We start from the raw sequence: 13,030 nt of genomic DNA, 5'->3' as shown, positions 1-13,030 counted from the left end.
TCCTACCTATGTTGCTAGCTAGATAGCTGTAGTAAATATTTAATTACTGCACTAGTCTTTAATACGATGAAAGGCCATTTACAAGACATTTAGCTCGACAATCACCGACGATGGGACGTTTGCCTCGCCTCTCAGTTCGTGTGATGAAGAGTGACATCTACAGCTAGCTAGCTACGTGTCGTTAGCCTCGCCAGCTAACAACAGGCTAGCTAGCTTTCATCCTGTGGTTTTGAGAGCTAGCTAGCCATAATCAGGTTTACGTTTTTGAAAGGAGATAGGAACTACGCGTGTCTCTGACGAAAGTTTAGACTTTACTTGCTTAAGGAACTTGAAGACGCTTCAACAATGGATGAAGTTGATAAGATTTTAATTCACTCGCTCAGACAGACTGGCACGTAAGCATTCAAACCTCTGTAGCTAACATTGGCTAGCTAGTTTGATGTGTAACGTTAAGTTACCTACCTAGCTATAACGTTACATTGACTGCACCGTGTCTCCTGTTAGCTAGCTAATAGTCTCAGACTATGGCAGGCTGGTAGTTGCCTAACGGTAGGTAGCTAGCTGTGTCAATTGTCAGATTGCTAGCAGCTAATCAGTGAGTCATATGACCATTGACAAGTTATTTCTCGTGCGAGTGGGTGGGGTGGTGGTGGGGGCGTGGGGGGAGTACAGTTAGTGAAAGTGATGATGATGAAGTCAACCCCATTCACCTGCCCCTCGTGCTTCTTTTGTTCATAGGGATGTGGGTGAGGATGTCCAAAGTGTGAAGCAGTTCACCAGTGAGCTGATCGTGGAAGCGGTGGTGAGATGTCTGCGAGTGATCGACCCTGCCCTGAGCAGTGGGTTGTCCCCGTCCTTGCCCCCTGGCATGTCGGCCCGCTTCCGAGTGGGCATGAGCCTGGCGCAGGCCTGCCAGGTGAGTGTGGTGGTGGGGGCAGTGGTCCAGTCACATTATTGTCCAGTAGTGTGGGTCCCCAGTTCTCATTTCTGTGATTCTAACCCCTATATAGAGGGATGAGTTTGCCTCTGTCAACCCTATTGTAATCAAACCATATAGTACATCTGGTTGATGTAGGACATATTGTGAACCCTATGTTCCATGTACCTATGTTTACCTATATTTTCCAATAAGCTAATGATGGCAAGGCTGCTTATTTCTTTGTGTAATTGTATTGCTTCTTGTGCTATGGGAATGGGCGATGTTCACTGTAATAACACTACAATACAGCAGTGGTTATAACACTACAATACCACAGTGGTTATTACACCACTGAGTCAGAAATTTGGATTATCTAATATGCTACAGCAAGCAGGGACATTTAGTCCAACAGCATTTCGAGGCACATTTAATTCAGATTTTTAGACTTTTTAGACTTTTAATGTTGTTATTTTGTTGTGCGCTTTTCCTATTCTATGTAGTCATGACTGGATAAAGGGCTATTTGTATCAAAGAAGAAAAAAACGGATAATATGGCTTTTCCCCCACTTATCTGGCTCGTTGGTCACATGAAGCAGCTTAAATAACTGTTGAGTTGAGCAGTAAACAGTGAGTGGATACAGGCCTAAACAATGCATGCCTAATCATGTTGATTCCTCTTTGATATTGTGCATACATATGCCCACAAGCAATCAGAAATGGGCCTAGTTACCATCAGATGAAGTTCTGTTTCTCACAGTCTTTATCAAGTCCAATAATCCCCGGCCAGTGGGGTCTGAATACAAACCTTGCTGTGAATGAAGTCGGTAGGTTCAGGCACTCACGGAGGGATTAAGCCTTTATTAATACATGGCTTGTAAAGTTAAAAAGCCAACATGTTTCTACCCACTAAGGATCTTCATCAGGGCATCAAAACCATACAGTGCCTAAATTAGAAATGATGTCATCATAACTGAGTAAATATTTTTGAAGGGTATAGGGAAAACATGTGGATTTGGAGGGCAGCTGTGTTTGACAGATTCATTTGTTTGGATTTATGCTAACGTCAACATGCTGAATCTGACATGGATTCGTTGGCAGGATCTTGGCTACAAGGGAGAGATTGGTTACCAGACCTTTCTGTACAGCAACGAGCCAGAGATCCGTTCCCTGCTCATGTTTCTGGTGGAGAAACTGCCCAGAGAGAGCGCTGAAGCTTCGGACCAGCCGGCAGGTACACGCCTACTCACTCCCTGGCTCCGCACATTCCTCATCTCTAGTCTTTTATTAGACCAAATCACCTTTGTACTTTTTTTTCCTGTCACAAATAAAAAGACACACTTAACCGGGAGCAGATTGGGTGGGAGGGCCCATGACCAGGCACTTTTGTCACAAAAATGTCAAAACTGGACAGTTTAAATGTGAAGGAAAGTTTCCTGTAGACTCTCAACGAAAAATGAATTGATCCTCTTTCCTCATGTACACTACGACTGCTCCCAGGCAAATCTGCGGTCCTCCAGAGGTCCATCGCGGCCCAGGTCAGAGCTCAGCTCGCCCTTCCATGGCTCCCTCCCTCCTGCAGACTGCCCCTGCTCTGCAAAACACAGGTACGGCCTCAATCAACCTTCGTTTATCCAGGAAGTCTCATTGAGATTAAGATCTCTTTTGCAAGAGAGACCTGGCCAGGGTAGCAGCAGTAGGTCTATACAATAGGTACAGACAATACAACAGTCAACAGTACATAAAACAATTATACACCAAAACAGCTATTCAGTCTGGAGTATCTCAGCGTGGCATCCTCACGAAACTGTGTCACTGGACCAGCAAATGTTGGTCCAATAACAATGGGAATCATTGCTTCTGATAAACTTGTCTGGATTCAGCTAGAATGACGAGCATTTGGTCGAGCCTTTTTATTGGCACTAATGCAGCACTACTCAACCACTCAGAGTTCTTGGAGTAGTTGGATTATGAGTGTGTGTTGTCGTTTCTTACCCAGTTCTATTCCGTTTCATTGTAGAGCCCAGGACCGTCCCATAGCTTCCATGCTCAGCCCCTCAGTCTACCTCACTGTGTGAAAGGCCAGGGGAAAAAGCAACCGAAAGGTAAATCACAATCCTTTTCACAGTCGCCTCGGCCGTCTTGAGTCGCGGGTTGGCTTCCTGTATGGGACACGCATGAATGCATGTAATGTATATCCATTTTCCCTCTCTTTTCTTGTACCTCAGAGGTAAAGGACTATTACAGAGACTTCCTCCTTCCTGTCACCGCCCAGCCTTCCCAGCATGCCTCAGTGGCAGCCTCCCTTCTAGAGCAGCATACAGCCGATCTGAGCGCTGCCCAGGAGTGGGAAAACGAATGGAACAGCCAGGGTCTCCTCTCGCGCCTCACACCAGAGGTACGCTTACACAACAAATATTTCAAACGGTGGTCAAATGTAGTGTTTTTGCCGGGTGAGGTAGGAGGCTTGTCCCTATGCCCCTGTCAATAGTGTGTGGTGTTCGCCTGACACTCTTTCGTTGCCATTTTCTTTCACTTCACTCTGAACAGACTCCCATTGCAGCCGTTTTTCGAGACGGGCGTTGCCAAAGGAGTCCCCAGCGATTAGTTCATCCCCTAACCAATCACGTTGCGCAGTTTAATTCTGTGATCACATTCAAAGGACGCTGATTGGCCTGGTTGTAATTCCAACCGAGAAATCACTCTGGATGAGAGCCTTTCCAGACCCTAAATCGCATTTCTATAATTCAGATTCAGGGTCTGGAGCCAGGCTAGTGTGGTGTTCTGCTGCTTGTGTACTTGGTGTACTGCAGTGGAGGCTCGTCCATTGAGGCAGGGGAGGACAGTCCTCCTCAGTTTTTGGAGAGAAGAGAGGGATTCAAATATAAATATATGAATTTTATTTATTCATAATTAATATTATCTCAGTTTTGTTCATAAAGCAGGTTTTTTTTCTTGCTAATTTGTGATTGGCCAAAACGCTGAAAAATTACCGCAAGGGAGGCTAGTACTCTGGCCCTGTCTGAACAGGATTCAGATATTGACATTTTGTTAGTCCAATCACATTCCAGATTCCAGATTTACCACAGTGAAGGCCGATTGAGTCGGCGTTGATGTCTGTGTTTCTCTTCCCTGTGCCATTGGAGACTTTTTGTGTGTTCGTAGCTCCATAATATAATACATCCGAAAGTATTATGGGACATATTATACATCAAACTGTTCGTCTATTTGTCTTGATTCTAGCCATCTAAATATCTAAGATAACATAAATACTTTTTGAGCTAGAGCCGTCTGAACACGACAGTTCCACTGGCTGGCTATAGCCGGTAACGTTAGCTACGAGGTGCACGTCAGGCATAGCAACATAAGAGTGGCAGCTTTGACAGCAACCCAAATGAGCTAATCCCATAGCTGTACCATTGCTAGCTAGCCATGAGCGAACTGTTGGATACTGCATTTGCTGTGCTACGTATTCCATTGTCCAGTTGTGAAATCTGTTTGCCAACAAACTGTTTGAGAGCCAGCACACCTCAGTGTCCCTTAATCAATTTTTTTAATCATATATCACCTAACCTCTCCAGTACCTCACCAATATCAATTATTTTCTCTCTTTAGAGAAGAGTACAATCCATTACAACAACTATTGCTTACAATGTTTTATTGTTGTTTTGTAATATTTTATCATGAATATGATAAATACAGGCTGCATGTAGTTAAAGAAAGTGTTATTCAGTTTTTCATATGCTAAATTGACTGTAAATCCACTTTAAAGCTGATATTTCAAATAATAATTGACCTGAGGGAAAGTGCCCCCCGGCGCCCATGGGCAGTTCGCCTCTCTTCCTCCTTTCCTCCTCAGTTTTTTGAGTCACCAGCTGCCACTATGGTGCTGATAATAGCAATAATGATGTGTAATTTAATAATGAGATATGTAAACAATCCCATACAGCAGATGCAAACTGCCACTGAATGGACTCCATCCGTGTGTCCTCATCTTTCCGCAGGAGTACCGTTTGAGGAAGCGTGCCCGTCTGAGGAAGAGAATCGAAGAGCAGCTCCGCGCGGCGGCCCAGCTACGCCCTGATGGCGCCGGCGGCGCCCAGCGGTCTGGCTCTGACCTATCAGAGCTGCTGCAGTCATTCGGCGGCTCCGCCCCCGGCGACGACATCCTAGCCAAAGGCTCCCGTTTCACACACACACAGAAGTTCACCTTCACCCAGGTAAACACTCGGTATCATTTGTGTGGTCAGGTTTATTCCGACTCAAATTAAATATGAGAACAAACGTGTCTTCTTGGTTAATGTAGGGCACAAAAAATGCCATTATGTGCACCAAACCCTCTCTTGGAAAAAGAGTTTGCCTCCAAAATGATACTAAGCCCCCCTCAGTTGGTCCTAGTCTTGAGATACCAGAAAATGTGAGATCTCCACCTATCCCCTATCGTCTGGGGATTTCTATATTGAAGATGGTTGCTAGTACGATGATGAGAACCGCCACGAACACACCTACTGCTTTGGATCGGTTCAAACCTACACCCTAGTTTAGTGTGGTCCACACTGATATGTCCATTGAATAAAGGCTTTTTTAAATTTTTATGGAAGAGTGCTTTGACCCTTTTTTGGTGAACTCGTTCATGGAACCTGGTCAAAGAGCACCTTCCAGATGACATCACTGCTTCTCCAATGCAGGTTTTTGTCTCAATGGTTTCCACCCAGTTTTAACCACAGATGCTGGTTAGAATGTCCTCTGCGTCTAGCTGAGCTGTGGCATAGAGAGACCGACTTGTCCCTGGTGTGTTGCAGGAGCCCGAGAAGGCCGTCCAGCAGATGGCAGCAGCGGTCAGCTCCCTGCCCGGTGGGCACCAGTCGGAGGAGGACGTCCAGGCCCGCCAGCAGGAGGAGCTGGCCTCGCTACAGCAGCAGCTGCAGCAGTTCTCGCTCCACATCGACGAGCTGGGAGCCGACATGAGGCAGCTGACCGTGTCCATCCAGCAGGTGACTCAGACCGGCCGTCGGTACTATGCGGTGTGTTTTTGCACTTGTGCACGTGTTGTCACTCAGCCTGTCCTGTTTGCTGCCACAGGTGTCAGACGAGCTGAAGCAGAGGGAGCTGGGGAACAGAGACAAGGAGGACTGCGTGCGCGTGAAGAAACGCACCGTGGAGCTGCTGCCCGACGCCCAGAACAACCTGACAAAGCTGCAGGTGAGAGAGCGCTGGCCCCGCCCCCCGGTGCGCCGCCCGCCACGCTCACATCATCACGCTCTGCACTGGTGTGCTTCTCTGCACTGTTTCTGCACTGTGCTTTTCTCTAGTTTCTTCCCACTAACCCTAAGTTAGATGAGCTGTGCTGCTGAAGAAGATCAATTCAGTCGAGATCACTTTAGTCAAAATTGACCCATTTATTAGCATGCAACAACGTATACACAGCATATGAATTTTGGCGGTGTGCTCTGTTCGGGGGACCCCCCGCCTTCCACGGAGGTGGAAAGCGCGTTAGCAGGGGGAGGCAACCTAGATGTCCCCCCCCCCCCCTCTGGGCCGCTTGGCCCAGAGTGCCGGAAGAGGGAACGGCATCTAGCCCCCTGCCTCTATGACGATCAGTGTGGGAGTGGGCCGCGATCGGGAAGACGCTCGGAGGTAACTCAGCCCACTAAGACCGTCAAAGAGAGCCACAGGGGGACTGCTGTACATTATAGTCCCTGGCCTCCACGGGCTGACGCTTCGTGGAGTTCCGAAGGAGATACAGCCTAGTGTCTCTGCCTCCATGGTGACCGGAGGGATCGCTCGATGGCCCTTCGGAGATGTTTCGGCCCACGATCACCACGGAGAGCCACAGAGACTAGCTAGTGTCTTCCCTGGCTTCCACCAGCCGACGCATAGTGGAATACCAGAAGAATGCAGCAATACCCCCAGACAGAGAGCAACGATGACAACAGAGATGAAATCGACATACACAGGTGGAGCAGGGGAGGAAGTGGGGCGAGCGCGCAGATACGAGCGATCAGCAGTAATGGCAAGAGCGAACGATGACATGTTTTGACAGCTTAAATACATGCGCTCTAGCCAAATGCTAAACCAATGCTACGACAGCTGACAGTCAGCTGGTGGGTTGCGTCATACGGGGTGTGACTGATTAGCCTCTGCCGATTAGCCCGGCATTGACATCCGTGGCTCACCTGAAGTTACGTCAGAGACTTCATTAATTGATCTCAAAATGTCCCTTTAGCTTTGATGGCTGAGAGTCTAATCTGTGACAAAAGCGCACGTTTGATCAGATTTATTGCAAACCCCCAGAGAGAGAGGATCAAAATACAAAGATGCATTCAGAGATTTTCCTTTATAATAAACAAGGTGTCAGTGAGTCTTTCTCCAGAGTCAAATATGAAATAGAATCGCTGCGCTCCGCATACTACATAATAGAGTCTGTGCCACTTTGCTGCTCAAGCTGGTGTTCTGAGGGCATATCGACGTTTCAAAATTGAAAGAGTGACAGGTCGTAGCAGCAAATTAGAGATGCTAGCTCAGGTTAGATGGGCGGGGCATATCTATGGGTGGGAACACCTGAACACGAAAGTCGTTACTGATTGGTGTCGAAGGGATTCCTGCGAAACCGATGAATTGCCAGGATTTGAGCACCAGATTTTTGCATGAGATCTTCAGCATGCAGTAACGTAGTTAGCGTACTTTACGTAGCGCATCAGTGAAAACTCTCATGGGTCTGGCGTTGAGACTAGGTGTGAGCTCATGCATGTCTTATCTTGGTGAATAAGCGGTTCATTCACATGTTGTCTCTGGGCGTACTGCCAGCTTTGCCTCTCTGCTCATTAAACTCACCTGCTGTACTCTGCTCCCACCTCAAACCTTGTCTCGCGGCTGCTATATCTTCCCTAACCCTATTCGGTTGCTTGGTCCTATTTTGTACTTTCTGTGACCTTGCACCTGCAAAAACACATAAGCAACTCTTAACAATTATTTAACTGCTTCTCAGGCCTTTGGGCCTCTATCAATTCTACACAGCAAAAATACATTTTATTAGAAATACATTTGTAGCCCTCATCTCCTTCACTGCCATGAGAATCAACAGTCATCAGCGCACACTCTGTTAAGCCTGCGCTTGCTACTTGGTGGTGTGTTGTTGATATTTGTGTGCTTGCGTGTTTGTGAGCAGGCGGTGGTGGAGGCGAGTGCCAAGCGGGTGGTGAACCTGGCGTCCCAGTGGGAGAAACACCGCGCCCCCCTCATAGAGGAACACCGCCGGCTCAGAGAGCTCTGCAGCAGCCGAGAGGTAACAACATCCCTTCATTACAGGTCAGGACTGTGTGGGTGTGTGGGTGGGGGGCATGTTTGTTTTTACCTCAGATGAAACGGGTAAAAATAAAACACTGGTAATGTGAAAGTGTTTGTGTCAACATGCATGTGTGCATTCCTCTAGGTGGAGTCATCCAGAAAGCTGTCTGAAATTAAAGAACTTCATGACAAAATACGTCAGTCTGCCGAGGAGGCCAAGAAAAAGGAGGGCCTGTATAAACAGCTGGTGAGGACTACATTAGACGTGTATTATGAGTCTCGTCATACATTCTCTCGGCTCTGCACCACATGTTGGTCTGACCTGCTGTTCTGTGGTCTTCTGATTAATCTGTTCTGTGGTAATCTGATTAATCTGTTCTGTGGTAATCTGATTAATCCCACAGATTACCGAGTTTGAGAATCTCCCCAAAGATGTGTCTCGCTCAGCGTACACTCTGAGGATCCTGGAGATTGTCGGCAACATCAGGAAGCAGAAGGAGGAGATAACTAAGGTACGACTGAGATAGTTGATCTGTCCTGGCTAATAATAATAATAATAGCAATAATAATAATGATAGCAATAATAATAATGATAGCAATAATAATAATAATAATTATTATTATTATTATTGAACTTAATTTGTATTGCACCTTTCATACAAATAAATGCAGCTCAAAGTGCTGCGTTTATTCTTCAACAACTTGACCTTTGAAACGTGAACTGACAGGGGAACCTTCCTGAGATGGTAGGATGGTTTTGTTCATAACTACCTCCCTCCTGTCGATTGTGAGCAGATCCTGTGTGATACTAAGGAGCTGCAGAAAGACATCAACAACCTTACGGGCAAGCTGGACCGAACGTTCGCCGTGACAGACGAGCTGGTCTTCAAGGTACAGCATCTAGTCTATTATTAGGACTTACAATACATATACACACACACACACACACACGTGTTTACTCACTGTCCTGCTCATCCTTCGAGCTATAAGCATCTGCACATTTTCTTTATACTTTGCAGGACGCCAAGAAAGATGAATCTGTCCGCAAATCCTACAAGTACTTGGCTGCCTTGCATGAGGTGAGACCTTAACGTTTTGGAGGTTAGACCTTTGAGCTTCGTTTGGAGACGGAAGTGTTGTGACTTGTGCTTCTCTGTGTTTCCCTGCTTGTTTCAGAACTGTACTCAGCTGATCCAGACTATCGAGGACACGGGCACAATCATGAGAGAGATCAGAGATCTGGAGGAGCAGGTATGGATGACTGACCATCCCTTTATTACCCAGACCCAGCTTCCTGTCCCCCTCGTCCCATACTGTCCATCGCTTTATTACCCAGACCCAGCTTCCTATCCCATACTGTCCATCGCTTTATTACCCAGACCCAGCTTCCTGTCCCCCCTGTCCCATACTGTCCATCGCTTTATTACCCAGACCCAGCTTCCTATCCCATACTGTCCATCTCTTTATTACCCAGACCCAGCTTCCTGTCCCCCCTGTCCATCCCTTTATTACCCAGACCAAGCTTCCTGAGTCCCCCCCCCCATCCCATACTGTCCATCTCTTTATTACCCAGACCCAGCTTCCTGTCCCCCCTGTCCCATACTGTCCATCCCTTTATTACCCAGACCCAGCTTCCTGTCCCCCCTGTCCATCCCTTTATTACCCAGACCCAGCTTCCTGTCCCCCCTGTCCATCCCTTTATTACCCAGACCAAGCTTCCTGAGTCCCCCCCCCCCCCCGTCCCATACTGTCCATCCCTTTATTACCCAGACCAAGCTTCCTGAGTCCCCCCCCCCCCCCCGTCCCATACTGTCCATCCCTTTATTACCCAGACCAAGCTTCCTGAGTCCCCCCCCCCCCGTCCCATACTGTCCATCCCTTTATTACCCAGCTTCCTGCCCCTCCCCCCGTCCCATACTGTCCATTGCTTTATTACCCAGCTTCCTGCCCCTCCCCCCGTCCCATACTGTCCAAGTCAAACACACCTCTTAAGAAAGGTGTACTTATTGTAAATATTATACTGAGAGAAGGACATGCAGCATATATAGCTGCACAATATGTGACTGCATGTCACAAACTCAGGGACACATTATTACTAAAACATCACTGAATATGATAATTATCTTGACATAACCTCCTGTATACATCGTTATCTTCATTTAATCCATTTGATTACTTAATACATATGGCAGTAAAATTATTACTTGGTCAATTTGTACTTTGTTGCTTTGGCAAAATTGTTACTGAAACCATGCCAATAAAGCCATTGAATTGAAATCATATGCTTTTATAACACGATCTCTTTTTCTATAACACGTATGACCTCTCTTTACAGATTGAAACAGAGAACGGTAAAAAGACGGTGGCCAACCTGGAGAAGATCCTGGAGGACTACAAGGCCATTCGACAGGAGAACTCTGCCCTGGCTGCCAAGATCAGGGATGGCTGACCCCAGCGTGGCCTGAGCCTGGCACCACCGTGCCTGCCTGACATCATCTCTGCTGACCAGCAGCACGCAGACCTGGACTGACCCCCAGTGAACTAAGAAAGCACACCTCATCTGCACACTTAGAAACGCTGCTGTCCCTTTTGTCAACTTGTTGCTTTGGCTCCTTGGAGAAACTTGCAACGAACGGGGAGCGTTTTGTAAAGCATAAACATTGCATTTTTAATGCACAAACCATGTTGGATGTACAAATGAGATTTGATCATGCTTTTCCGATTGATGACTAGCACTCTCCTTGCATCCCCGGTGTCAATACACTGGTTTCATATTGATTTATTTCCACCCAATCCAAAAGAGGAATTGACAGTGAATTGTTATTATTATTATTATTATTATTATTATTATTGAATTTATAGATCTATAGCTGTACTATTTCCGTCATCAGCATTAAGCAACAATCTCTGTGATCAATGTACAAGCACTGATTTGCACCTCTTAATACAGAGATCATTCCCTCCATGCCTCAAACACTTAACTGGAAATCAAAACCTATGGTATAATAAGGATTATTAGGTTCAAGTCCGTACAAGTCATTGCTCATGACTGGACAGTGGATGGCATTCTGAATAAGTACCTCCAGTGAGTCGGCCAGCTGAGTTGGAGTAGGGCAGTTTCTCTCAGAAGTGGTTACAGTACAGTGACACAGCAAGTCTAGCATCAGGCATTTATTGTACAGTATGATACATAATCCTTGGAAGTGCTTTACTGCCGTCCTATTTGTACTTTCAGGTGAGTTTCCTAGTGTTCTGTTCTGGCACTCCCTCCCAGACCAAAATGGTGGTTGAACACAGCCACAGAACAATGCCACTTGTCTCATCAGAGCCATATGGAGATTACAAATGTATTTTCTAGCTCATCTCATGCCTTGAAATCAAATGCTGCTTTGTCTTTTGCTCAGTATTATTTTGCTTCAGGAGCCTTGGAAGACAGTGAATGACTTCACCTTTTGGGCACTCATTTAAATGGTCAAATGGGGTGTAGATTAAAAATCACTAACGCAATGGTCAATTTGATTGAATGATACTAGAGATGTATTTAATGAGTTGTCTGCCAGTTAAATAGACTGCCTATTAGGGGTTACTCTATACTGACATGATGAATGACTCCCTAATCAAGACCAGTAGTGTGATTGTGTTCCACTCTGAATGAAAGTGACACTCATACATGAGTCAAACATCCCCTCCCTCAGTCCATCCAGGATCATATTCATTTAGGTTAAATCATTTGTTTTGAACAGTGATCAGTAATGAAGCAGGTTATTATCCTTCTCTAGCCTGAATCATGTTTTTTAACTTCCAAATTAGGCAACGCTATATTTTTTAATATTCTGTCAGTTGTTAGATACAGATGTGGACAAAATTGTTGGTACCCTTCCATTAAAGAAAGAAAAACCCACAATGGTCACTGAAATAAATTGAACCTGACTAGTAATAATGAATAAAAATTTACTGAAAATTAACTAATGAAAATCAGCCATTGCTTTTGAATTGTGGTTCAACAGAATAATAATGTAAAAAAACAACAACTAATGAAACTGGCCTGGACAAAATGGTGATACCCCTAGAAAAGATTGAAAATAATTTGACCATAGGGACACATTAAACTAAGGTGTGTCCTCTAATTAGCATCACAGCTGTCTTCAAATTTGAATCGGTCAGTCTGCCTATTTAAAGGGTGAAAATTAGTCACTGTGCTGTTTGGTATCATGGTGTGTACCACACTGAACATGAACCACAGAAAGCTAAGGAGAGAGTTGTCTCAGGAGATTTGAAAGAAAATTATAGACAAGCATGTTAAAGGTAAAGGCTATAAGACCATCTCCAAGCAGCTGATGTTCCTGTGACTACAGTTATAGATATTATTCAGAGGTTTATGGTCCACGGGACTGTAGCCAACCTCCCTGGACGTGGCCGCAAGAGGAAAACTGATGACAAATTGAAGAGACGGATAATACGATGTTTGAGTCACCGAGATAACTTTGGTGTAATTCGGAGGCCTGTAGAAGAAATTTGACATGTAGAAGCTGCATTCTCGGTGCCCTGTCCGCCGCCATTACATGGATATACTGGATTTAAAATTTCTTATACAGGCCTCCGAATTACACCAAAGTTATCTCGGTGAGTCAAACGTCTTATAATATGCCGTAAATAAGCTCTTTAAGTTTTTATTATTATTCTTTTGAACCCCAATTCAAAAGCAATTGCTGATTTTCATTAGTTAATTTTCAGTAAATGTTTATTATTACTTTTGTCAGTTTCAAGTTAACAGAAGGGTACCAACAATTTTGTCCTCGTCTTAGTAAGTTAGCATGACGAGGGGGC

General features: G+C 45.5%; 1 protein-coding gene across 1 annotated transcript; it reads left to right on the top strand.

Moving 5' to 3' along the window:
- ccdc22 (CCC complex scaffolding subunit CCDC22) lies at positions 1 to 12,078 on the top strand. The gene is made up of 16 exons (XM_084436435.1): positions 1 to 395; positions 739 to 916; positions 2,018 to 2,150; positions 2,417 to 2,523; positions 2,937 to 3,021; positions 3,145 to 3,314; positions 4,921 to 5,136; positions 5,719 to 5,910; positions 5,999 to 6,118; positions 8,085 to 8,201; positions 8,349 to 8,450; positions 8,608 to 8,715; positions 8,999 to 9,094; positions 9,223 to 9,282; positions 9,380 to 9,454; positions 10,539 to 12,078. The coding sequence occupies exons 1-16, from the start codon at positions 346 to 348 to the stop codon at positions 10,650 to 10,652; spliced, it is 1,923 nt and encodes a 640-aa protein (XP_084292561.1). The 5' UTR covers positions 1 to 345; the 3' UTR covers positions 10,653 to 12,078.
- Positions 12,079 to 13,030: the final 952 nt, after the last annotated feature.

This window comes from Borostomias antarcticus (assembly GCF_949987555.1).
Source record: "Borostomias antarcticus genome assembly, chromosome: 3".
Lineage (NCBI taxonomy): Eukaryota > Metazoa > Chordata > Actinopteri > Stomiiformes > Stomiidae > Borostomias > Borostomias antarcticus.
This window is presented reverse-complemented; position numbering and strand designations above follow the sequence as displayed.